Source organism: Astyanax mexicanus, chromosome 1, assembly GCF_023375975.1.
Source record: "Astyanax mexicanus isolate ESR-SI-001 chromosome 1, AstMex3_surface, whole genome shotgun sequence".
Classification (NCBI taxonomy): domain Eukaryota; kingdom Metazoa; phylum Chordata; class Actinopteri; order Characiformes; family Acestrorhamphidae; genus Astyanax; species Astyanax mexicanus.
The window spans coordinates 6,548,187-6,576,136 of NC_064408.1; the positions used below are offsets into that span (position 1 = coordinate 6,548,187).

Consider the following 27,950-nt stretch of genomic DNA (forward strand, 5'->3'; position numbering starts at 1 on the left):
CGTTGGGGATCTTTTTTATTATTGGTTGAGTTCAGTCACATGATTTTCTTTTCTAAAATTTGACCATAACACAACTGCTGTTAACGCCTGTGCTGTTAAAATACCGTCAGAGTTTAGGAATATATCTACACTGATGGGTGTGGTGGTCTGGAAGTGAGGTGAGTTGGGTTTAAAACTCAAATAAATGTGCTGCAGAGCACAAATCCAGCTTTTAACTCAACAATAAACAGAATAAAGAATAAAATAACATTACTGTTCTCTTAAATGAGCTGCTGGTGTATCTTCACAGTGTGAACGAGCAGATTAGTATCTGTCTCAGTATCAAAAGTGCTGCGCTGTTAAGATACAAACGTGCCAAAAGTGGTTGGTTTATTTCACGTTACACCCAACATTAACCACATACGTGACTAATTAAGAGAATTACCCCATGCCTTTTTCACATTTTGAGCCTTGCACGACGTATTTTTTTGTGCCCTCATGATACCAAAGACACAGAGACACGCCCTAAATCCAGGTGCGTGATTTGTAGTTGAGCGATGTGCTATAGATCACTAAAATAGAGCCTAGAATCCGAAGAGCCCTGGCATTTAAAATGAGGCATTAACAACTTAAGAAGTGCACAAGAAAGAAGCTTATTAAAAACACTGTTTACATCCCATAATGCTAACTTATCCCAGGGCGCCGCCATTACTGTACTGATAATGACACAGATTATATAGACTTGGAGCAGCCTGGTGTCCAATCTTCATTAATTGCACATTGCACCAGTAAGAGCAGAGTGTGAAGGTTCAATTAGCAGGGTAAGAGCACAGTTCTGCTCTAAATATTGCAATGCACACAACATTATGGGTGACATACCAGAGTTCAAAAGAGGATAAATTGTTGGTGCACGTCTTGCTGGAGCATCTGTGACCAAGACAGCAAGTCTTTGTGATGCATCAAAAGCCACGGTACCCAGGGTAATGTCAGCATACCACCAAGAAGGACCAACCACATCCAGCAGGATTAACTGTGGACGCTGTAAGAGGAAGCTGTCTGAAAGGGATGCTATGCCAGTCTATGTATATATATGTCTGTGTCATTATCAGTACAGTGATGGTGGTGCTCAGAGCTGAAAGCTAGCATTATGGGATGTAAACAGTGGTTTTTAATAAGCTTCTTGTGCACTTTTAAAGTTATTAATATCTCTTTTTAAATGTCAGGACTCTCTACTTTCTAGCAAGGAGGTGTGGAGCTACTTTGAGCCTCAATAATGGTGTAAAAAGTGATTTATTAGGGGTAAAATATGCCCCAAAGTGGCCGTTGTAAAGAGTACTAAGCAAAAGGCACAAAATTACTGTATCTCAGAAAACTGCTGGAGAGCGGAGGTGTGCTATTCACCAAAACAGGTACCTAAAGTTACCAAAAAACACCTAAAGTCCATTTTACACCAGAGTTCTCCTTTAAGTTGAGCCTCTAAACTTTATTAAATTGATTAAATACCGTAGTGATTTCCACATTAATAAAATAATCTTTTTTTCTTTACTTTTTTTTAACAAATTCGTCCATGTGTGAAAAATTAATTCCTGCAGAAACTATTTGTAACACATCTTTGAATTTGAATCTCTCTGTCCTTCATTTATTCCTTTACTGCTAAACCCGTCTGCGCTAATTGGCACAGTATCATCAGCTCGGGGTGACTTCTACAAAGTCAGATTCACAGCGGCTGATTTGTAAAACTCAGAGCGAAGGAGATCCACTTAATATTCCCAATCCGTTGGTAAGTAGATTAATTTCAGCGGGCTAATGATCCGTTCGCTGGAGACAACATTAAGTGCTTTTTCAGGAACGTCAGTGAGCGGTTAGCGCAGAACTTCCGCTAAAAGTAAACATGGAGTGGATGGCAGTCAGCCGGGTGATTACTGTACGCCGGCCAGAAAGATGGACCAGGAAAAATGCAGAATCATAATTGGGTGTGGATATATATTTGGATATATATTAATCTACATTGTAAATTAATACCTTGTTAAAATATATATATATATATATGTATATATACACACACACACACACACATATATATATATATATATATATATATATATATATATATATATATATATATATTTATAAATATATTTATAAATATATTTTTTATAAAAGACACATTTCTTACTATGTTTTAAGTACAATTAAGTATATATATATATATATATATATATATATATATATATATATATATATATAGATATATAGATATATATATATATATATATATATATATATATATATATATATATATATATATCTATAGATAGATATATAGATATATAGATATATATAATTGTACTTAAAACATATTAAGAAATGTGTCTATGTATGCTATTATTATACTAACAGATTTATGTACTACCTTGATATATACATATAAGTAAATAAATATATAAATGTTATGCTTTTAGCAAATGTTTAAAAGTTAAATTTGATCATACTTTTTAAAAATTTAAATATAGTTTATTTTAAAACAGTACACTACTATGAAGTACACTTTTAGTTTGATATAATTCATTATACTTCTAAAATACTTATTTCCAAACATATTTAGTAAATATATAGAAAGTAAATTAAATTACTTAATTTTAAATGTATTTCAATACTCAATACAGTAATGATAATGAGGAAAATATAAATATGAAAGTATAGGATAAAGTGTTAAATAACACATTTTAATGTCAAATATAAAATGTAACGTAAATTTGTAACACGCTAAAAATTGATGGAATAATTCAAAATGTTTTTTTTTCTGTATATAGCTCTCGCAAAATAAAATAAAAGACCACTTAAAAATAATGAGTTTCTTTGATTTTACCAAATTGAAAACCTCTGGGATATAATCAAGAGGAAGATGAACTGCTTGAATATTTGCACCAGGAGTAAAGCAGCATAAAGTTATCCAAAAGCAGTGTGTAAGACTGGTGGAGGAGGAGAACATGATGCCAAGATGCATGAAAAAAACTGTGATTAAAAACCACCAGGGTTATTCCACCAAATATTGATTTCTGAACTTTTCTGAATTTCTCATTTTCTGCAAATAAATGCTGTAAATAAGAATATTTTTATTTGGAATTTGGGAGAACTTAAATAGAATTAAGTTTATAGAATAAAACAACAATTTTCATTTTACTCAAACATAAACCTATAAATAGAAAAATCAAAGAAACTAATTCAGAAACTGAAGTGCTCTTTTAATATAGTTTTATATATAGTCTTTAATATTAAATTTACATTGTAAAAAAGAAAAATCATGAAATGAAAGAAAACCCATTGAATGAGAAGAGGAGTATCTGAACTTTTGACTGGTACTGTTTCTATCTTTTGCACTGTTGCATTATTGACTCCTGGATGGAGCGTCTGGTGATTCATGTGTTGTCTGTGATCTCAATAACTGTTACGCAAGATGTTATATAAGATTTGTGCTTCATCACTGATGTTACAAAACCTACAATACTCTGAATCAGTGTTTTTATAAAAGAAAAAAAGCTGTTTTCATGGATACATACAGGTTTCAGATATATTTCAGTAAAAAAAGCTTTTTCGGTTGGGTAAAGAACAACTGCTAGATTCATTTTATAACATAAAGAAAAGTTTTGCATGATTGAGTGACAATATGTATCTTACATGAATGTACAGTCCCCTACAAAAGTATTGGAACAGTAAGGTAAATCCCTTTATTTATAGCTGTCGACTGAAAACATTTGGGTCCATCCAAAATCTCACCTTGCGTTCTCAGCTTAATTACTCAGGAATCCCTTCACACATAAACATAATCCATATATGATTAGAAAGGGCGGAGTTTACTCTTTCTAATAATAGTGATCACACCCCAGTGCGGTAAAGCTAAATCTACAAGAAACCCATTGAGATAAAACACGTAAAAAAGTGAAAAATCTCCTTCCCCAACCAATATTATTTACCTTTAGTGCTTCAAACATATTTATATGATGTTTCAAACCAAATAATATCAGTAAATAAAGACTCAAAAGTGTCCACAGAAAAAGTGTGAAACTACCTGCTTTACTCAAACTAAAGCTAGGTATGGTGTGCGCACTACTTTATATAGTTTTTATTCCACTAAGTAGTTATTTGGCACTAATTTTTTTTTTATTAAGACTAAAAAGTTTACATTTTTGTATATATTGTAGTTTTCTTTGTGTGTCCTGATCCTCAAAATACTGAAAGGCATAGGCTGCTCTGAGTGTCAGGTGTTTTTTAGTATCTACATGTATACTAGAGGTGTGATTATTGATTATCAAGATAAATAAATAAATCCGCCTGATGCTGTTTCTCCATGTATTTTATCAAAGTAATAAATAATAATTCATGTAATGAACTATCATCAATATCTCTTATGGTTTCTTTAACTCATAAACACTCTAGTCTAACCATTTTGAAAAGATATCTTAAGTGTGAATATATTTAAAGTCTATAAATTCAAAAATAAGTAAAAAAAAAAAAAAAAAACAGGCGTTTGGTAAAATTTTGAGCAAAACATGATCAGTTCCAGGAAAATATAACGATTCTGCTTCCTTTTACATTTTAAATGATTATATTTTTGAGCAGCCGTATGTCTTCTGGAGTAAAAGAGATCAGGGCATGCGTCTGTCTGATATAATTACTGTGTTATAAGACCTGAAAAAGAGGAACTGAAAACAGAAAAACGGAGAAAAACACCAAACCAAAACAGCCTAGAGCTCAAAGGGTTAATGTCGAACCCACTTTTTTTTTTATCTACAGCAGAAATAAAGGGATCTGCCTCACTGTTCCAACACTTATGGTATGAATTATGTACAGTATATATTTGAAAGTCTAGTCACTGTCTTGTTTCTCCACATATCAGCCATTCCACAGCAGGATTTACGTCTAAATTTTTATGCTCTGTCAGAGCAGCTGTTTATTTCAGCCACCAGCTTGTCCTGGCATCTCTTGGTCATTATGGGTTTGTGCTGCTGTCTGCTTAAAGCTGGTGTTCTTGGCCTGCTCCCTGACGGGCTGCTGTTTGTCGTTGTTCGTGCAGGTCCTCCTACAGCCTGGGCCAAGGCCTTTGGCTGCCGGTCAGCAAGAGCTTTGTGGTGCCGCCTGTTGAGCTGTCCATCAACCCCATCGCCAGCTGCAAGACTGACGTGCTGGTGACAGAGGACCCGGGGGAAGTCCGGTGAGTGTCCTGAAGCTGACTGGATAAAGTGATCTGAAACTCAGCGCTGTAGATATGAGTGAAAAATGCTTATGTTCAAGTGACACTGCAGTACAGTAGATACATAACGGCTATTTTAGACTGCAAGCATGTCTGCTATTGGGTTCTTTAGCTTACTGTGTCTACTATTAGGTTCTTTATCATATTGTACCATGTCTGCTATTGGGTTTTTTTATCGTACAATGTCTGCTATTGGGTTATTAAGCTTACTGTGTCTACTATTAGGTTCTTTATCATATTGTACCATGTCTCCTATTGGGTTCTTTATCATATTGTACCATGTCTGCTATTGGGTGCTTTATCATATTGTACCATGTCTGCTATTGGGTTCTTTATATTACAATGTATGCTATTGGGTTCTTTAGCTTACTGTGTCTACTATTAGGTTCTTTATCATATTGTACCATGTCTGCTATTGGGTTCTTTATATTACAATGTCTGCTATTGGGTTCTTTAGCTTACTGTGTCTACTATTAGGTTCTTTATTATATCGTAACATGTCTGCTATTGGTTCTTTATCTTACCATGTCTGCTATTGGGTTCTTTATCTTACCATGTCTGCTATTGGGTTCTTTATCTTACCATGTCTGCTATTGGATTATTAAGCTTACTGTGTCTACTATTGGATTATTAAGCTTACTGTGTCTACTATTAGGTTCTTTATTGTATAATGTCTGCTATTGGGTGTTTATCCTACCATGTCTACTATTGTGTTCTTTATTGTTCTTTATCAGACCATGTAGATAAAATAGATACTTAATTGGCAATACAGTAGATACATAAACAGCAATTTTAGATTGCAAGCATATTTGCCATTGGGTTCTTTATTGTATAATGTCTACTATTGGGTTCTTTATCATACCACGTAGATACAATAGATACCTATATAGCAATACAGTAGATTCTTAAATGGCAATGTTAGGGTGCAAGAATGTCTGCTATTAGGTTCTTTATGCTATTGTTTTTTTTTTTTTATTGTACCATGTCTACTATTGGTTCCTTATTGTTCTTTATCATACCATGTAGATACAGTAGATACCTAAATAGCAATTTTAGGGTGCAAGCATGTCTGCTATTGGTTTCTTTATCGTACCTTGTCTCCTGTTGGGTTTTTTATTGTTCTTTATTATACAGTGTAAATACAGTAGATATATAAATGGCAATTTTAGGGTACAAACATGTCTACTATTGGGTTCTTTATCGTAAGATGTCTGCTGTTGGATTCTTCATTGTTCTTTATCATCATAGACACCTAAATGGCAAAACAGTAGATACCTAAATGGTGCAGGAATGTCTGCTACTGGGTTCTTTATCGTACCATACCTTTTATTGGGTTCTTTACCATAGCATGTCTACTATTGGGTTCATTATCATACCATGTCTGCTATTGGGTTCTTTACCATAGCATGTCTACTATTAGCTTTCTTTATCGTACCATGTTTACTACTAAGTTCATTACCCTACCATGTCTACTAGAGGGATCTGACACAGGCAATGGATGAAAGCCCACAATACTCGGCAAGGGTTGAGTAAAGTTCAGGTGAATATATAGGGGGGTGAACAGATGTAATCAATATTCCGGTGATGAGCTTCCTGGTAGATCCGGGAGTGATGCCAGTGTGTGGTGCACTCTGGGTGTCGTAGTGTGATGATAGTGGAAATATGAACATAAAACAGGAACAAGCAATCCTAGATAAATAACCGTTGTCTTGTATATTTACACAACATCACATTACACACATTGCTCTGTTGTGTTCCTCAAACGTTGTGTTTCTTTTTTCTGAAGCTCTGAAGCTGCGGTTGATGTCAGATTGTGTAAAGCTGGGTTTGAGAGCAGCTCAGAGTGCATTTCTCTCCCGGTGAGAAGTTTTAGTTCATTGTGTTTCTACCTACGCTCTTCCTGAAGGCGAAAGAAACCCTCTCAGTGTCGCTGCCTCCCACCTCTTTATTTCTGATGCTAAGTGATAGGCTCCAAACCCGACGCTGACACCGACACCCCCTCCGGGGGAAACAGCTATTTATTTTGCCTTCGCTCGCTACATCGTTCCCGACTCCTCTTACGACACCACGAGGTTCAGTCATAGGCCGTAAGCCCGTCTACCTCCACTACTTCTGAGACGTGTATCCTGCAGATATTAAATCGCACCCGCTGCATAGTAAAAGGCATGTTGGCCAATGATTTGCTGGTTTATTTTAAACGCCCATTTATCGGCTCGTAAATTTGAGCTTAAAAGCCTGTCGGCCGAGGAATTATATACTAAAGGGATTCTAGTCCATTATAGGGGAAATTTAAGCCGCCGTGAGACACATCCAAGTGTTATACAGTCCACGCCAAAAGTAATGCACTGCTCAAAGGTGAGCGCCGTGATTTATGACTCTATCAGTTTCACAGTATACACAGTTCACAGAGTTTGGGCTGTGTTAGGCTGTGTTCACTGAGTTTTCAATCATTTGTAATGCATACAGCATATTAAATTTGGTTTTAGATACAAACAACAAAGCAACTAATACATTATAGCTGTCACAACCACTCGGAATCACTCAGATAAAGTCCATTACTGAATTTCAAAGCAAGACATTAGTTAAAAAAATGTAAGTTTGAGATGTTCGATTGGCGGTATGCTTGATATGCTTGATGGTACACTCTAAAAAAAAAAAAAAAAAAAAAGATGTGCTAGATTTACTTAAACATTTGTGCAACCCTATATTTAAGGTTTTAAAACTGACTTTAATTACTTAACTAGAATGGGAAAATCTGCTGCTAAAGTGTTTCTGTCTGAAGAGTGTGAATGAAGAGTGGTTAGCCACTAAAATGCTTATGCTGCTGGACCAAGCCATAGTGGAAATCTGGAAATCTAACACTACTGTAAATTTAAGCAATAGAACCGTAATTTTGTTCGTAGACTGTGCCTTTCCCCAAAAAGTAGTTCCACAACAAGTGAACTGTAACAGGACTGTAACTAAAAATCTTTTATACAGGCTAACACCAAGAATGTTAGGACCATGAAATATTGCTAAAAACACTCGTCTTCTGCTCTGCGAAGTTATCTTCACGTGAAAGCTGCATGTTTGTGAGCATTTCTGCTTGTGTTTTGGGTGTTGGTTGGTTAGCAAGCTAGCAGGCTAGCTGCGCCTGCAATGCTGTGGTTAGGTTAGGATAGCTTGCTTTAGCTTAGCATTAGCTTAGGTTTTCTTGGTTTATCCTGGCTGTTTAAAATTTCCTTTTTTTTTTTTTACACAAAAGACAAGCCAGCACAGTGGGCTGCTGGGGAGCGTACCTTGGCTTGGCGCTAGCCTGTGCTAAGCTAATGCTGCTGCTGCTGGTGCTGGTGGAGTTTGTGGTTCAAAAATGTCTTGTGCGTATATATGCTGTCACTCGGCAGCGCGTCTGCGGAGTGATACAGATTTATCACAAATATCAGCACGGTTAGAACACTTCTCAACCAATCAGATTGTGAGGTGGGAACTTATTGAACTTATATATGAACTTATATATAAAAACACATAATAAATAATAAATAAAAGTTTTCAGCAGATAAATCTGTGTAGATTAACATCCATTTTTTATTATATATTACAGTTTTGTTTACTTAGCTTAGCTTTGCTATAGTTTTTGTCTTGGTCCTTCTTAGTGTTCTATTGTAGGCAGTTTGATTGTCAGATCTAAGTAGTCCAAAGAGTTCTTTAGCCTTATAAAGCCTACTTTATCTGTATTACGCTTGAGGCTCTTGAGAGAAACTTTAAGAGCTCTACTTTGCTTCTGCTTTTGATGGTTTGCGGCTGGTGGATTCATCCATAGGTTAGTCCAGAGTGGTCTACTGGTGAAGGTGAAGCTTATGTATTTTCCTTTATGCCATTTTTCCATTATACTGAGTATCAACCTTCATCATGGACCCTGAGAGGAAATAACAGATCCTTCTCCACGATCCACCCAATGAGTATAAACTGTAGATCATACACTGTGGTATGCATTGTACTCTAGATACAGAAGAGGTCAGTGGTTAAGCTTCTTAAAGTAGAGTATTTATACACAGATCTATCCAAAGTACAGGGGTTGGACAATGAAACTGAAACACCTGGTTTTATTCCACAATAATTTATTGTGGTGACGGACAGTTCTGGTGGAAACAGGAGAGTTGAGGTGCACATTGAATTCTGCCGTGATTTGATCAGCCGTGGTTTTATGTTTTTTGGATACAATCCGGGTTAGCACCCGAACATCCCTTCCGGACAGCTTCCTCTTACAGCGTCCACAGTTAATCCTGTTGGATGTGGGTGGTCCTTCTTGGTGGTATGCTGACATTACCCTGGATACCGTGGCTCTTGATGCATCACAAAGACTTGCTGTCTTGGTCACAGATGCTCCAGCAAGACGTGCACCAACAATTTGTCCTCTTTTGAACTCTGGTATGTCACCCATAATGTTGTGTGCATTGCAATATTTAGAGCAGAACTGTGCTCTTACCCTGCTAATTGAACCTTCACACTCTGCTCTTACTGGTGCAATAATGTGCAATTAATGAAGATTGAACACCAGGCTGCTCCAATTTAGCCATGAAACCTCCCACACTAAAATAATGACAGGTGTTTCAGTTTCGTTTCAGTATTGATTTAAAACCCAATTTAATGGATATACCTGAGCAAGGAAGCAAGGAATGGATTAAATGGTCCAAATTACTCTTTTGTTGTTTACCGCTTAATAACTATACTCTGGCAAACCTTATAAAACTGGACCAAAAAGTTCCTGTCCTTCTTCTGAAGGAGTTGAAGGTGGAAATAAAAGCTTGGTGATTGCTCTGAGCAAACTCATTTAGCTTACACTGCTATCCGAGGTGGTGTGATTGGATTTGGGTGGTGGTGGAGAGTTGTGGCCAGCAGAGCAGGAAGCAGGAACACTCTTCACTCTGAGTGTGGAAACTCTAGTGAAGTTGCATGGGAAAGCAAACACGGCTAATCCTCTCGTGCCAGGCCGATAATGCAGCTGTCAGCTGTGTGGTGGGACATCTGGGCTTTGGCAAATCAAGAACTTGCTGCAGGAAAGAGGAAAAAAGGCACAAATTGGAAGCTGGTTGATTTAGGCAAGAGATTTTTGTGTTTCCGCAAAAAAAACGTGATTTTGATGCATGGGTGCTCTTTAAATAAGCCTGTGTAGAAATAAAAAAAGTAGTAGGAAAAATAAATACAATTCTGCTCTAGTCGTTGCTGTGCACAGCAGATTTAAGCAAAAATTAAAAATAAATTGGTAGAAGGGTACATTAAGGGAGGAGAAGTCATGTGGTGCAGTTGCACTGCAAAAAAAAATAAATCAATTGGCAAAAACTAGATAAAATATATGCAAGTTAAGACAAATATATGTATATTAAGCAAAAAAAAATCTGCCAATGGGGTAAGCAAAGTTTTCTTAGTAAGATTTCTTACAAAAAGCAATGGCAAAAATCTCAAAATGAGTGAAGTAACACCTAAATCAAGCATAAAAATCACTGTTTTTGGACACAAGATTCAGAATAACTTGATTGCTGCTTGATTGTGCTTATTTTGAGTTCAAATTACTTAAAATAAGGTACAAATTCTAAGTAGAATGATTAAGATAATTATCCCTAAAATAAGCGAAATACTCTAACACTAACACACAATGCTTAGTAAGACAAAAAGTCTCATCAGAGAAGAAAATAAGATTTATTGTATTAATTTTAGAATTTTTTACTTGCTAAGATTTAGTTTTTGTGCAGTGTGAATATATACATATATATACCCTATATCATATATAAACAGTTTTACATTGATGATAGTCTGTGAGTTTTTGGTTTATCTTGGATATAAATACTGTATGTACTGTAGGCCTTTACATAATTTATAATATAATTTTTTTAATGAAAAATTTGAATACTACAGTAAATTGTGCTGGATTATATAATTATTTAATAAGCATCTGATGGTTCAGTTTAGAAAACTATAAACATTTTTGACTTTGCATTGTTTTGACTAGCACTACTACCATGACATACATTAAAATAGCAAGTTTTTCAAAGACCGGTATCACTTTAACTTAATTAAGGACAGTAAATGAAACATTACAGCGATGCAATACAAATGTTGAGCACATAATTATATAAATATTTAACAAACATTCAGCTACACAACTTTACAAGAATAAATAAAGTTTTTCAAAAGACCAGCATCACTTAACATAATATAAAACAAATGCAATAAATGCAATAAATGCATTTGTATGTTTGTTCTACTGTACCTCAGTTATTTTTTTGTGTTCAGTGAGAGAAATCTAGTCCAAGTTTTGGACTTGAACAAGTGAATTAAAGTCAGGCTGAATATCTTATATCTGAATATATGATACATGTTACGTATGAGGAAGGGGATGGACGTAAGTGCAGAATATGTGATATATAGTATATTTATTAAACAAACAAGATAAATCAAAACAATAAACAAAACGCGGGTAACGCAAAAAACTCAGAACTAAGAAAACTATGTGCCAATCTAGGTGTAACTAATAAATAAAACACAGAATAACTATAATAACACTAGAAACATATAGTGATGGGTCTGACGACCCTGAAACCGCGACACATGCGCCGAGCTGTCAAGGCGAAACCCCGTGTCGGTGCGCGTATCAAGTTAAGGAAAACCACGTGACCGATACACTTCCTGTATCGTTTGGTAGTGATGGGTCTGACGACACTGAAACTTCAGCGCATGCACTGAGCAAACAAGGCGAGCCCCTGTGTCGGACCGCATATCATTTTAAGGAAAACCACGTGACCGATGCATTTCCTCGCGCAGTTGCTTGCAATGACTTTCTTAGTCCAGCAGATGTCGCCATTAATTGATACAGCAACACAGTTTCAACACAGTGTCGATACAGTTTGGGAAATGTGCCATACACCCAATGAGGCTTCATCTGCCCATCACTAGAAACATTTACTTAACAAACTTTGTAAACTAACTAAGATAACAAAACAGACCTGGATTCAGGGACCACAGAACACAAAACTAGAGCACACGGAAGACAAAGATACAAAAGACTCGACACTGCACATTCAAACAGAGGGGCTTAAATACACGAGGAGAGTGAGAAACACCTGGGCTAGGATGATGAGGGGGCGGGGTTACAGACAAGACACAGGTGAGAACACTAATTGCCAGGGCAGGGCTGGGGCGGAGCTAGGGTGGAGACAGGTACAAAAACAACAACACAAGCACATGGCTGGGAAACACATGACAGGTAAACAGAGGGGCAGGAGGACAAGAGACCAAATAAGGGAGAAACAGAAGACAGACATGGGCTAAACTGTGACAATACAGTAATATAACATATATCTTAAATACATGAGAAAGAGAAATGAAAGAATTTAGTGGTGTGATATAATAACCCTTTGAGTTTCCTGTTTTATAGGACTCTTGTCTTGTTTTTCAGTATTATTACTGGAAACATACATAATATTTACAATTGACAATGTTCAAGACTTTTGTGGTCTCATTTGATAACCAGTAAATTTGCTTATTTTATAGGACAGATATAGTTTGTAACACACTAAAAATGGTAGTACAGTATATTAAAATTAATATTATATTTTTATACCCAAGGAAGTATATACTAGAAGTGTGCTCCTTACAAAAAAGAACAAGAAGCATATATATATTTGTACTCTAATGTAAATATAGATCACATATATTTAACATCAATTCTTAATACATTTCTAATAAAATTCTAGTGTATAGTAAATAGTGATACAGTTATAATTCTTATTATTAAATGTATTATTATTTTACATTTTACTGTAAGCATATTTAAAATATATGGGGTTAAATACATGAAGTCGTTTTTATATATGTTTAAATGTTACTTAAGTATATTTAAAATAGTTCTATTTTAGTACAGTTAAGCACACTTTAAGCACAATTTAAGTAAGACTTTTGCACTATTTTTATACAATTAAAGTAATTAAAGTATAATAAGTGTTTTTTTTTTTTTTTAAAGTTGTTCCATTTTAGTACTTTTTAAAAATACTGATTAATAATAATGTGGCTACAAGAACACTTTAGTGCACTATAGCATAATAATAATAATAATAATAATAATAATAATAATAATAATAATAATAATAATAATAATAATAATAATAATAATAATAATAATGCTTGGAATACTTTTTTAATCTACTTTTTTAATAGGGTGAACATTAATTTGCATACTATAAACTCTCAGTGGTCCCTTAATGATATTATTGAACTTCTTTTAGTAAAACGTAATTCATATTTCTTAAAAAAAAAAATCTAAGTAAATATCTAATTGTCACGAATGACCCAGGCAGGGAGACGAGGAGGCGGACACAAGTGCAGGTAGGGCGATATATAAATAATTTAATAAATAAATAACAAAGAAACACTGAATGAGGAACACGAAACAAAGATACACAAATAACCATAAACCAAAACAAATCAGAGAACATAAACTAAACCAACTAGAGAAAAAGACAATAAATAAACAGGGAATATATACAATGGAAATAAACTAGAAAAATAAACACTAAGCAGGGGTATCTACAAGGAACTAACTGAAATAAACAAGAGACTAGAAACATAAAACTATAGATAAACACAGAGACTAAGGGCGCGAGGAACAGAGGCTATGAAACACAGAGAGACAAACGACAGGGGAAGGTGCAAAGACCGACAGAGACAAAGTGGCACAGGGGATCTATATAAGGAAACAAGAAACACTCTAGAATTGGAAACACCTGGGGAAGGGGCGGAGCTACAAATGAGACACAGGTGGAAATCTACTAAGACGGGAGACACAGGGGAGCACAGGTCACGTGGGGAAGACACACAGAGACACGAGACAGGGCTAAGACCTGACACTAATATACCTGGTGTATAATAAATAGTGCTGCAGTTGTAATACTCTACTCATTAAATGTATTATAATTTTACTGTGAGCGTATTTAAAATATATGGGGTTCCATACATGAAGTAGAAAAAAGTTGTTCCATTTTATCACTCTTTAAATATAGTGATTAATAATAATGTGGCTACAAGAACACTTTAGTGCACTATAGCATAATAATGCTTAGTATACTTTAATCTACTGTTTTTTCACTAGGGTGAACTTTTTTTAGTGAAACTTTATTCATGCTCTTTTTGAAACAAAAAAGTCTATTTTAATAAAAAAGATGGCTGATTGAGGACAGTTGAGTTAAATTGAGTATATGTACAGTACCTCCTGCTGTTTGAGCATTTTGCACCTCCCTTGTTTGTTGAATGTGACACAGATACGCTTGTTAGATTCAAATATCTCAGATTAACGAGCGACGAGCTCGAGTTATTCCCAGCTGAAAACGCCACGAGTCAAAAGACAAACAAGCTGGTTAGATAGAATTCAGAGGGATTTAATAATGATCTATGTTTGAGGAGGAAACTCAGCTCTTCTGGATCTAATCACTGCGCGGGGATTCAGGCCTTGATTTATACGACGCGATCCGAAATGAAAATAAATGCTGAGCAGACGGCGTGATTTAGGGTTCGTTCCATTTCCCTTCATAGCAGAACAGTTTAATTAGCTCTCGGTTTTGCTCTGATGTGAATATTTATCTCGCTATTTCACATTTTATTGCCTTTTTTTAACTCACCCCCTCTTTTTTTAATATGCTGGAACTGGCGCTTATGTTATTTATCAAAAAATAATAATTGTTCCTCCTTCAAACAGGCCCCAATCCCCCAACTTTGCGACGGATAGGCCCGTGCCCCTCGGAGAGTCGGGGTGGTGAATGATTTATTAGGCTTAATTAGTGTTTAACATCACGCCAGGAACAAAATAATAACCGGGAGAACATTAATGACGGAAACATACATTTCGTGAGTGATTAGCGAGCGCCAGTTTCACAGGAATACATTAAGTCACTTTAATGTATCTGGATTTCTGGATCATAATTGGCTCATTGCTACACAGGAAATGTCTGTCAGATCATGGCGCTCCATAAATAATGAAGACCCTTAATTATGCTGATGATATTCAAAGAGCAGACTCATAAGTGGAGAGGAGGCTTATTGGAGAGACACAAGGAGACACAAACAACGAACACAAGTCAACAAAACGCCCCCAAAACGTTCTGTATAAAAAGTACATTAAGTACAACTTGAAATTGGGTGGGTGGGGGTTGGATACTGTACTATAAAGCTCTGGTTCTGGTGGAAACAGTAGAGTTGAGGTGCTGAAAGGAACATCCCTTTCGGACAGCTTCCTCTTACAGCGTCCACAGTTAATCCTGTTGGATGTGTGGGATTTGAGTGTGGGAGGTTTCATCATGGCTAAATTAGAGCAGCCCTGTGGCCAATCTTCATTAATTGCACATTACACCAGTAAGAGCGTGAAGAGTGTAAAGCTTCAATTAGCAGGGTAAGAGCACTCAACACAGTTTTGCTCAAAACATTGCAATGCACACAACATTATGGGTAAAAACATACCACAGTTCAAAAGAGGACAAATTGTTGGTGCACGTCTTGCTGGTGCATCTATGACCAAGACAGCAAGTCTTTGTGATGCATCAAGAGCCACGGTATCCAGGGTAACGTCAGCGAGATACCACCAAGAAGGACCAACCACATCCAACAGGATTAACTGTGGACGCTGTAAGAGGAAGCTGTCTGAAAGGGATGTTCGGGTGCTGACTTGGATTGTATCCTAAAAACATAAAACCAAGGCTGTTTTTACAACTAAACAGTTCTGAACAGCTTCTGTAAAAGAAAAAGCTGTAAGTAAGAAAGCTTTAAGCTGTAAGAGTCTGGATCAGATTTGCAGTCAAAGCTCGTCTCCATTAAGAACTAAGCAGTGTTTTTATGGTAAAAGCTGCTCCATACGGACGTTTAATCAGCTCCAGTGAGTGACAAGTCAATTGACTAATTAAATCTCACTCAAATGATAATGCAATCATGTTGGGGTGAATATCCACATGTTAAAGGATCAGAGATATTAATTTGTGGAGCTACGCCTGCTAAAGTTTGTTAATTTTAACTCCATTTAATTGCATCCCTCAAGCCAATTAGATTGCCAGAAATCCCTGGCATTTAAAAGACAGACGCTAATCGATTGCACGCCTTTTTTTGTGTGTGTGTGTGTGTGAGAGAGAGTCTGGATGGTTCACAGTAATGGAATGATGCAAAGCTGAATTAAATGAAATAGCTGTCGGAGTGAAGGTTTGTTTTTAAGGGTAAAAATTTGTTCTGCTCCGACAATTATTTGCAATGAATAAAAAAAAAGAAAAGAAAAAACCTTTATCTGCTCAAACTGCAGAGAAAATGTGTCCAAGATTTCATCATGCTCCTTATTTCATCAGGAATCACATTATGAGTCTCATTGAGTGCCTTTTGGTCTTAGTTAATACTTTTTTATGTCCCATCATTTTGCACTATAAACAATAAAATTGAAGCCTTCTAGAACAAAGTCTTTTGCTTGGTGTGCATTTTTAATTTCTTCCACTGCTCATTTTTCCACTTTCTAAAGGATGCTGTCTACAGGACACTGCTCACAGGACACTGTCTACAGGATGCTTCCCACAGGATGCTGCTGGATTGAGAATAGTCTACCATCAGTGTTTTATGGACAAAGTCCTGTAGACAGCATCCTCTAGGCAGCACCCTGTGGGCAAATGTTCTGTAGACAATGTCCTTTAGGCAGTGTCCTGTACACAGTGTCCTGTAGACAGCATTCTGTAGGCAGCATCCTGTAGGCAGCATGCTGTAGACAGCATCCTGTGGGCAGCATCCTGTAGGCAGCTTTTTGTGGGCAGTGTCTTTTATGAAGTGTTCTGTAGACAGCATCCTGTAGACAGTATCCTATAGACAGCATGCTGTAGACAGAATCCTGTAAACAGGGTCCTGTAGACAGCATCCTGTAGGCAGCATTCTGTAGACAGCATCCTTTAGGAAGCATCTTTTGGGCAAACGTTCTGTAGACAGTGTACTTTAGGCAGCATCCTGTACACAGTGTCCTGTAGACAGCCTCCTGTAGGCAGCATCCTGTAGACAGCATCCTGTGGGCAGCGTCCTATAAACAGGGTCCTGTAGGCAGCATCCTGAGGGCAGTGTCCTGTAAACAGCGTCCTGTAGACAGCATCCTGTAAGCAGAGTCCTGTGGGCAGCGTCCTGTAGGGAGCATCCTATAGACAGCTTCCTGTGGGCAAACATTCTCTGGGCAGCATCCTGTAGGCAGAATCCTGTAAACAGGGTCCTGTAGACAGCATCCTGTAGGCAGCATCCTGTAGAAAGCATCCTCTAGGCAGCATCTTGTGGGCAAACGTTCTGTAGACAGTGTCCTTTAGGCAGCATCCTGTACACAGTGTCCTGTAGACAGCCTCCTGTAGGCAGCATCCTGTAGACAGCATCCTGTGGGCAGGGTCCTGTAGACAGCATCCTGTAGACAGCATCCTGTATACAGCATCCTCTAGGCAGCATCCTCTAGGCAGCATCTTGTGGGCAAACATTCTGTAGACAGTGTCCTTTAGGCAGCATCCTGTACACAGTGTCCTGTGGACATTGTCCTGTAGGCAACACAGGTGCCAAGCTGCAGGAACTCCTTCCTTCAAGATGCTGAGAAAACTATTCCAGGTGACTCTCCTTTATGAAGACACTGAGAGTAAAATTAAAACCAAGAGTCTGCAGATCTGTCCTCAAAGATACATGTGATTTTTATTTAGAAGAATCTAAAGTATAAAACATATTCTGGTTTATTTAATATGAAAAAAAAATATATATATATATATATATTCTTTTTATATTTATTGAATAATTTAACAGTAAAAAAATCATTAAAAAGGGAAGAAAACTCATTATTCATGTTATAGGCGCTCAATAAAAAAAAAAAAAAACGAGACTCATTCGTGCAATGAAATCCAGTCACGCAGTAGCGTTAGCACTTTAGCATTTTTTGTCAGCTATCTTTATGAGCTAAGCGAGAGCTGGCAGCTTCGCAAGGTCTTATTAGCTGTCTCCATTCATTCTGGGCCGTGGTGAAGTATGGTGAGATTTTCTAATCGATACTCCGCTCTGCTCCGAGCCGGCTTGCCATGCAGGTAGTGTTCTGACCTTGTGTCAGCTTTATGACTGGATCTGTCCGCACTCAGGAGGCTCCGCTAAGACAGCGAGGCTTTTCTGTGGAATAACACTGCAGAGAACTTCCCTCGCTGCGAGCTAACGGCGTACACAGATCCTCCTCCATCCTCAAAACATACATCAAATCCAGCACCGTGGCCCAGATACACAAATTAGCATATTTTAATGCTTTTGCTCCATTACAGCAAATCATTCCTGCACGTCCTTCCTGAGGACGAGGCCTAGCGCTTGATTTAGCAGGTTCATTAGCTTCATGCTAGTCCGCTATACTGTGCAGAACACCTGGACAGCTTGTCCTAGCTAACAGTTTTAATTAGTACAACTTTCATTTATACTTTTATAGGCTATAGTATTGCCAGAAGAATAGAAACTCTCTGGAGCAGATTAAAAATGAAAATTGTATACCTCTTACTACACAAGTTATAGGGTTATACCAAACATGTTAATAAAAACTAGCTAGTTTACACTTAAATGCAATAGAAACACAAAACTCAGTATTTTAAAAGTACTTACATCTCCTTACATCAATCTGCAGACTTGTTACAGACAGTAGGTACAGATCCCTCCCTCAGAAAAAGTCTACTGGCTCTGTACTGTCTGCGATTCTCAACCAGCAGACTGAAATGGCTTTGCTTTACCTGATCTAGTTGGTCAACTGTGCTAAACTCTAGCTCTTTTACTGTATTTAGGACTGTAGCCAGCATTTGCCACATGTTAGTGTTAGCTTGTGTTAAGTGGCAAAAAAATAAGCTAATTTATGCTTAAATCCTATAGAAACACAAAACTTTTATTTCTCTATTTGGAAGTACTTTCAGCTCCATAAATCAATCCGCAGGCTTGTTACAGACAGTAGGTACAGATCCCTCCCTCAGAAGAAGTCTGCTGGCCAATCCTGCTCTGTACTTTCTAAGGTTTTCTTCTGTTTCTTCAACTGATCTAGTGGGTGGGACTTCATGCTAGTCAGCTATACTGTGCAGAACACCTGGACAGCTTGTCCTAGCTAACACTTTTAATTAGTACAACTTTCATTTATACTTTTATAGGCTATAGTATCACCAGAAGAATAGAAACTCTCTGGAGCAGATTAAAGGGGACATATTATACCTCTTATACAGAATTTATAGTAGGTTTATGGGTTATTTGAACAAAATCACTCTCACATAAGTTTCATAACCCAGTTTGAGTCCCAGAATGGACCATTTAAGGGCTCTTTTATGCAAATAAGCTCTTGCTGGCTATGCCTCATGTTTACGCTAAATGTGTTTACCACTTGTTAGTGCTAGCTTGTGTTAAATGGCAAAAAACTAACAAGCTAGTTCATGCTTAACTGCGATAAAAGAGAAAACTCTTCATTTGAAATTACATAATTCTCCCTCATCTGCTGCTTTGCCACAGACAGTAGGTACAGATCCCTCCCTCAGAAGAAGTCTGCTGGCTAATCCTGCTCTGTAAACTCCCTGGAGCAAATTAAAGGGGACATATTATACCTCTGTGGATTATACCAGAAATATTTATGAAGTTTTTTCACATAATCACGCTCACATACGTTTCATAACCCAGTTTTATTCCCTTTCAGAAACTATGCCTCATGTTTATGCTAAGCATTTACCACATATTAGTGTTATCTTGTGCTAAATGGCAAAAAAACAAACAAGCTAGTTCACCCTTAACTCCGATAAAAACACAAAACTCATTATTTGAAAGTACTTACAACTCTTTAAATCAATCTGCTGACTTGTCACAAACATTAGGTACAGATCCCTCCCTCAGAAGAAGTCTGCTGGCAAATCCTGCTCTGTACTTTCTAAGGTTTTCTTCTGTTTCTTCAACTGATCTAGTTGGTGGGGCTTCATGCTAGTCAGCTAAACTGTGTAGAACAACTGTACAGCTTGCCCTAGCTAACACTTTTAATTAGTACAACTTTCGTTTGGACTTGTATAGGCTATAGTATTTACAGAAGAATAGAAACTCTCTGGAGCTGATTATACCTCTTTCTACACAAGTTACAGTAGTTCTGTTGGGTTATATCAAATGCCTGCTGGCTAATGCCTCATGTTAGCATTAGCTTGTAATAAATTGCAAAAAAAACAGACATGCTAGTTCATGCTTAACCCTGATAGAACACAAAACTCATTATTTGAAAGTACTTACAACTCTTTCATCAATCTGCAGACTTGTTACAGATGGTAGCTACAGATTCCTCCCTCGGAAGAAGTCTGCTGGCTAATCCTGTTGTGTACTGTCTGAGTGTCTCAACCAATAGACAGAAATGGCTTGTCTTTAACTGATCTAGTGGATGGGGCTTCATGCTAGAGGCTGGAGCAGTATTAGCATAAGTTGCTAACTGTGCTAAACTCTAGCTCTTTTGCCATTTAGAGGCCAGTATATCGGACTCATCGTATTCATCTCATGGACAAACGATTTTATGATGGACAATATAGGAGTAGTTCAGGTTACAATATTTTTTCTTTAACTTTAACTTTAATTTAGTCATGTTTAAGGTGTTATCTTGATATCCTAAATAAAATAAAATAAAACAATTTCTGAATGCCTTTATGTCCCTAATGGGTCAAAGTAATTTATAAATGACATTCAGCCAAAATCAAGGTCAAAGGTCTAAATGAAAAAATGAAAATTGATTCCTAAATTTTAGCTAAAGACATATAAAATAACTGGTTGTGAATTTTTTTAAACTATGTATTCCTAAATACTCCCATAGAGGGTTAAGAGTAGAACCTCTTGACTTTGAACCCTCTTAAGTGATTACCCCAGTGCGTTTCTACAACCTCAGGGCTAAAGTGAAGCAAAACGAGCTAAAGGCACTTCATAAACCCCACCACGTCCAATCAATGGCCCTCCTCACATCTCCAACTGTGCTCAAAGCCCACTGTTCTGTCAATATGAAGCTGCCGATAAGTTGTGGGCGAGCGTGACAGGCGTGGCCTTTTGATGAATCGTCCACTCAACCCACGTGAGGTGAAGCGAGCTGCTCCCTGGCACGGCGCCTTTCGGGAAATCCATACGGCAAATCATTCAATCATCAGTTTTTTAATGTGGAACCACTCCACGTCACGTTTTCTCCCGCGGGGGCCGAACCGGCGATTCTGATGGGCGTGCATTGTGTGGCTTTGGTCGCACTTGTCGCGCCTGTTAGATGTCTCAATTAAAGGCTGTAGGGCTTGGCGATGCCGGAGAGCTGTAGTCGTGAATGCGTGATGAAGCTGGGCTTGTTTGCGATGTGAGGGCGAAGGCGCATTCATCAACTTCAGAGCAACCCGGACCAATTATAAGTTTGGTAATCATGCTCAGGCACAATGTTGCCTTCCAACCGAGGTGATTTATCTCCCCCCGAAGCGGCGAGGGGAGGGGTACGGAGGGAAAAAAGAGAAAAAGAAAGCGAGGGAAGCGGAAGGCGAAAGGAGGGGGAGATTAATAACAGCAGATTAATGTCACCGGCTCCGTGCAACTTAATCCTGCATGGCTCCTTTGTGCCATCGCACGGCGACTTTCCACAGGTGCTAATTACTCCGAGACAGGAGCCGGCCACTACAGATTAGCGCAATTAGACCGGCGCCCGATAAGCCCGGTGTTTTTGGCGTACAGGTGACGCCGCCTCATTCCGGATTCATAATTCCGCCCTGATAAGTGGGTGTCTGGGTAAGATAATGGCTTCCAAGGGCCATTCGTCTCTGCCATCCCCTGCACACTCAAGGGTAAAGACTTACGAGCACGAGTATCGGCGGCAGCAACGGCAGCAATGGCAGCTCAACCTTGGACACATTGATCTCTGTTAGTGTACTTTATTGTACTGCTGAATATTCATTTTCCGTGCATATGCTGCCCTTAAGGGGAATTAGAAGAGAACACTGCGAAAAGCTCAAGCTGTAGACGGGGCTCGCGATAAGGAGGCAGGCAATTAAGCAGCCGCAGCTTCTTAATTCAGTCTCGAAAACAATCTCTCGAGTTGCTGTGAGTTGCTGAGACTCTTGTCTCTGTTTGCGGGAAGTCGTTTTTTTTTAGAGAACTTTTAAAGAGAACGAGAACGAGAGAAATAGAGAGAGAAAAAGAGAGAGATGAGGAAACTCCTGCATCAAATGGTAACACTTTCTATGAATGTCATCTTTATTAGACTCTATAACGTCGCTGTCCTATGAAAAACACCTATCTCCATTTTTGTCAGGCTGTCCCTTACACTGCGTCAAACTTTCAAAATGAAGAACGGACCAATAGAAACTCTTCAAAATGAGCTGAAATAAACTCTTTTTACATTGACTTCCATTGAAAGTTTACAAGGTTTTTTGGCAACACTTTCTATGAATATCATCGCTATAAGACTCTATAAACATACTCATAACACATTATAAGGCATTCATAAGGCATTATAAACATGGCTATACATATTTATTTAAAAAAATGTATAATTCATCATAACCATGTTTATTATGCATCATGAACTGTGATTATAATGCATTAATAGCTGTGTTTATAACATGTTATACATCAATAGCAAGGAACTCAGTCCCAGCTTGCAGACTGTATCATGACTAAAAAAGCTTCCAACCTATAAACACACCCTCAATAATCCTATAAATATATTTTTAACCACTCATAAATTATTCGTGTCTTAAATATTTAATATATTTAATATATTATAAACACAGCTTATAATCAATTATGATCACAAGTCATAATGCTTAATAAACATGGCTATAATGGGTTATGCTTTTTTATAAATATGTATAGATGTGTTTATAATGCCTTATGGATGCATTATAATATGTTATGAGCGTGGTTATAGAGTCTAATAGAGATGACATTCATAGAAAGTGTTACCCTTTTTTTCTCTCTCCTGTAAATTTGCTGTTTTGGAGATGTTTGGAGTGTTTTTTCATTGGACAGCAACAATAAACACATTCAGAACATAATCATCGTAACGCATTTATAAGGCATTATAAACATGGCTATTAATATTTATATAAAAATGCATAACCCATTTTAGCCATGTTTATTATGCTTTATTATAACTTGTGATCATAATACATTATAAGCTGTGCTAATAATACAGTATGTGTGTCAAAATAGTATATATCGTATTTATCATTAATAACAAATCTAGTCCCACAATGAAAAAAAGTAAAGTCTGTCACTTTACTTGGAGCGCACAAAGATCTGTGATAATACATATTAAATTCAAGAGGGGTTAAAATATTTTTAAAGCATTATAGTGGTTGTAAGTCGGAAGCTTTTTTTTTAGTCGTAATGCATAATTCTGCAAGCTGAGTTTCCACAGCTATTAATGCATGATGATCACAGTGCATGATGCATAATAAACCTGGCTATGATGGGTCATGTTTATAATGCCTTATGAATGCATTATAATGTTTTTTTTAATAGTTTATTTAACAGGGACAGTGTACATCAATTAACATTACTGTAAATGCACCAGAATTAGCCTAAAGACTATTTTTCATTCGCTGTCCCTGGACAGATACAGCTGTAGCTGAAAAGACCCTCTAACTAAAGGTACTTTTCCCAAGAAAAAAAATGTGTTGTGAATGTGTTATGAATGTGTTTATAGAGTCTTATAGAGACGGCATTCATAGAAAGTGTTACCCATCAAATTTGCTCTGCAAATGTTCTTGTTCTTGTTCGCCCGCAAGCGGCAGGGAAATAAAGCCGGGACATGCAAGGACTATTTTGACTATTCCCGTTGTTTCCCTCACCAGCTTTGTTTATTGTGTTGTTGTGTTTCTTTAGTGAAGCCGTCTGCAGTGACGAAGTATGCATGCTCCTCTTGAGTGCACAACCTATTAGTTTCCTCTCTCGCTGGTCCTGGCCCTTCCTTTTTGATATTTTCTCTCCGAGTTCGGGAGTCATTTGTCAGCATTTTGTCGAGGCCGGCTAGCTGGGCGCCAACCCAAAAAGCTGCGTACCACTGTAGCAGGTGCTCACGGAATGAGGGAATCAGGGGCTGATCGCCAGAGAGGAAAATATAGAAGAGTATATAGCATTGTTAGGGCGAGGTTGCGAGGTTTGCTAAGTTGGAGATGTTTGCAAGGTACTTGCTGCTTTTGTTGTTTAGTGCGAGGTGCCACAGGGGTATGTAATGGGATCCTTGTGAAATTGCGATTAGGGACTTAGGAACTTGTCAAGTGTGGGAGTGAACAATTGCACAACTAGTGCTGTTTAATTCAGTATACGAACACATTTGCGTTTGGGTACTACAATCCCAATTCTAAATAAAGTTAGGACACTGTGTAATATGTAGAAAAATGTAAATTTAAACAAAATGCAATGAATTACAAATCTCAAAGACACATATTTGACTCACAGAAGAATACAGAACATACCAGATGTTGATTATTATGAAAAACATGAACTCACTTAGAGCTTTATGGCAGTTACACATCTCAAATAAACTTGGAATGGTTTAAAAATGCTGTTTTTAAAAAATGTAGTGTATTAATTAATGTAATTAATGGTATTAATGAAAAAAAAAACAGCTGCTATTGGTAGAATTTGCTAGGAGTCTCCCAGAAGCAAAGATGAGCAGAGATTCACCAGTCTGCCAACAACTGATTTCGATATCCTGCTAAAATGTATAATATCATCAAACGATTAAGAGAATCTGGAGAAACCCCTGAATTGAATGGAATGGACTAGACTGACGGTCAGTACTGGATGCTGGTGATCTTTGGGCCCTCAGGTGGCCCTGCACTAAAAAAACGCTGTAAAATTGAAAGTAATTGGTACTAATGAAAAAACTAAGTAAAAAGTCTCAAACTAAAAAGTTACAAAAAGTCTCCCAGAAGCAAAGATGAGCAGAGATCCACCAATTTGCCAAAAAATGGATCCTAAAATGCTAAAACTGCAAATATTTGTATTTGGATACACTCATGGATTTTGCCTGAATGTAAGGAACAAAACTTTGTTAAAAACTGATTTTGTGATGGAAATCACTGCATGCCCTCAGGAACACTTCCAGAACATAGTTGGGACACTGTATAAAATGTATTTAATCATAATATTTAATTAGTAATCAATTTAGTCATTTAAAATGATTTGCCAGTCTCATAGACCCATATTTGATTTACAAAAAAAAATGCTAAAAGTATAAATAAAATTAATAATAATAAAATTAAAAGTAATAAGTACTGATAAAAAAAACAGCTGCAATAGGAGGAATTTGCTAGAAGTCTCTCAGAGACATTCGTCAACATAAAACTCATAATGTCATTTAAAAAAGAAGAGAATGTGTAAAGTACAAGGCAGATGGTCAGTACTGGATGCTGGTGATCTTTGGGCCCTCAGGTGGCCTGCCTTAAAAACAGACTATACTGATTCTGTATTGGAACTCACTGCATGGGATTATGAACAGTTCTAGAAATCATTACTGTCTGAAAACACATTGATCTATGAATATAGATTAATAAAATTTGGATTGTGCAAATAAAAAGCCATATGTCCACACAGTCCAGCAATTATGCCATCTTCTTTGGGCTAAAAATCATTGAATTAGATACTTAGTGTTATCTAGCCTTCTTGTTTGTTGCCACTGTCCCAATTTTTTTAGGTGTACATTGCTAATGAAATATGAAATAAGTTATATATATATATTTATATTTTTTATAAAATGGTAAAATAGGGTTATATTAAAAATGCTGAACTTTTACAGTAGCAGCAAATGTCACTTTTTCTCAAGATACCCGTCTACTTTTTGTGCATTAATACAGTTTACTGAATACAGGCAGATGTCTTACAAGCACTCTCTCCAACACTACCGAGTCTCAGTCTAGTTTCAGTTCACCGATAATCCTCCTTGTTGAGCCGTACAGATTTTCTGCTGCGTGCCGTCGGAATCTCAACCCCTGCAAGAGGCGACTAATCATGAAACTATTCATGAAATCAACAAGCCTTGAAGCCCCAATCAGGCATTTCACAACAGCAGAGTGGAGTGGAGCCGAGCTACGAGTGAGCGGTGTTTGGGGATGCAGGCCAATAGCGCCATGCTGGTTTCCTGAACAGAGCTCTCAATGCTACACAACACTCTGTAATTCTGAGAGCTAAGGAGTTGACGTGCAGTTGAGCGCGGTGGCTGAAGACAGGGTTCAGCCTGGCGGAGTCCCCCAGGGCTCCGTTCTCGGCCCTCTTCTGTTTATTCGCGATATATGCAGCCTTTGGGCCAAATCCTACAGAAAAACAACCTTGTTTACCATAGTTATAGAGGTGACGCGTGGATATATACGGCCTCTGGCTCTCGTACCGGATCACAACAGCCCAGCACGGCTCACTGTGTCAATGTTTGTAGCATATAAATAACTGGATCAGCCAACAGTTTTCAACAGTTTTTAACAAGGAGAGAAGACACAGAGACGAGAACACCTCAGTTCCCTGTGTCTATCTAGGTACATTCAACAGCCATGTCTGAGCAATCACTACATTAGTCATGTATATCTAAAAAATGTCCAAATTTAGGGTATATTGCCCCAAAAAGATCTACAGAAGCTTTTCTTCTAGGCTTTAATCTCAAGTGAGGTTTGTTAACATGACTTTCCATGAAGAACTAAGCTTCCAATGAACAGTTATAGCTAATTGTCTAAGAGCACTATCAATTCTTTGGAGATTAAAAAGGCAAATGTATTAAATAATAGCATCGATTAAAGTAAATAAGACTTATTTTTAATTGCAAATGCTTTACTTGTAATAAGGGCATCACATCCAGGCTTTTATCTCAAGTAAAGTGGACAACTGTAAGGTCTGTTACAGTTTAGGACTTTCCATGAAGAACCAAGCGTCCGTTGAACAGTTATTGTTCAATTCTGAACAATAAACATTGTTTAATGAAATATTATGTTACAATGGCTTGCAAAAGTTATCATACCCCTTGAACTTTTTTCACATTTTGTTCCCTTACAACCTCAAACTTAAATGTAGTTTATGGAGATTTTAAGTGATAAACCAACACAAAGTGGCACATAATTGTGAAGTGAAATGAAAATTATACATTGTTTTCATTTTTTTTTTAATATAAAATAAAAACCTAAAAAGTGTGACGTGCAAAAGTATTCAGCCTCCTTTACTCTGAACCCCCTAAATAAAATCCAGTTCAATCAACTCCCTTCCGAAGTCACTGAATAAGCTAATAGAGTTAATTCAGCTGTGTAGCGGTTCTGTAAAGAAAGCATCAGTGGTTCGTTAGATAACACTAGTGAACAAACAGTATCATGAAGACCAAGGAGGAACTCACCAGACCAGACAGGTCAGAGATAAAGTTTTAAGTGGAGAAGAAGTTTAAAACAGATTTAGAGAACTCCCAAAGAGCTCTCTAGATGCGCAAAGCTGATAGAGATACACAGTTGTAAGTAAAGCGAACGGAGGCTTTACTAAGTATCGTTATACTGAATACTTTTTACTTTTTCACACTTTTCAGATTTTTATTTGAAAGAAATTTTGAAAAAAAAAAAAAAAAATTGTTCCACTTCACACTTGCGCAATACTTTGTGTTTGTCTTTCACTTGAAACTTCAATAAATACATTTGTGGTTGTAAGGTCACAAAATGAGGAAAAGTTCAAGGGATATAAATAATTTTGCAAG

At 37.2% G+C, this 27,950-nt stretch overlaps 1 protein-coding gene across 1 annotated transcript in view; it reads left to right on the forward strand.

Annotated features, from left to right (window-relative positions):
* LOC103040661 (astrotactin-2) overlaps positions 1-27,950 on the forward strand; it is a 1,082,674-nt gene that overhangs the window by 670,566 nt on the left and 384,158 nt on the right. Inside the window, exon 10 of the mRNA XM_049465818.1 lies at positions 5,054-5,191. Coding sequence (XP_049321775.1) covers positions 5,054-5,191 — 138 coding nt within the window. The remainder of the gene's footprint in view (positions 1-5,053; positions 5,192-27,950) is intronic.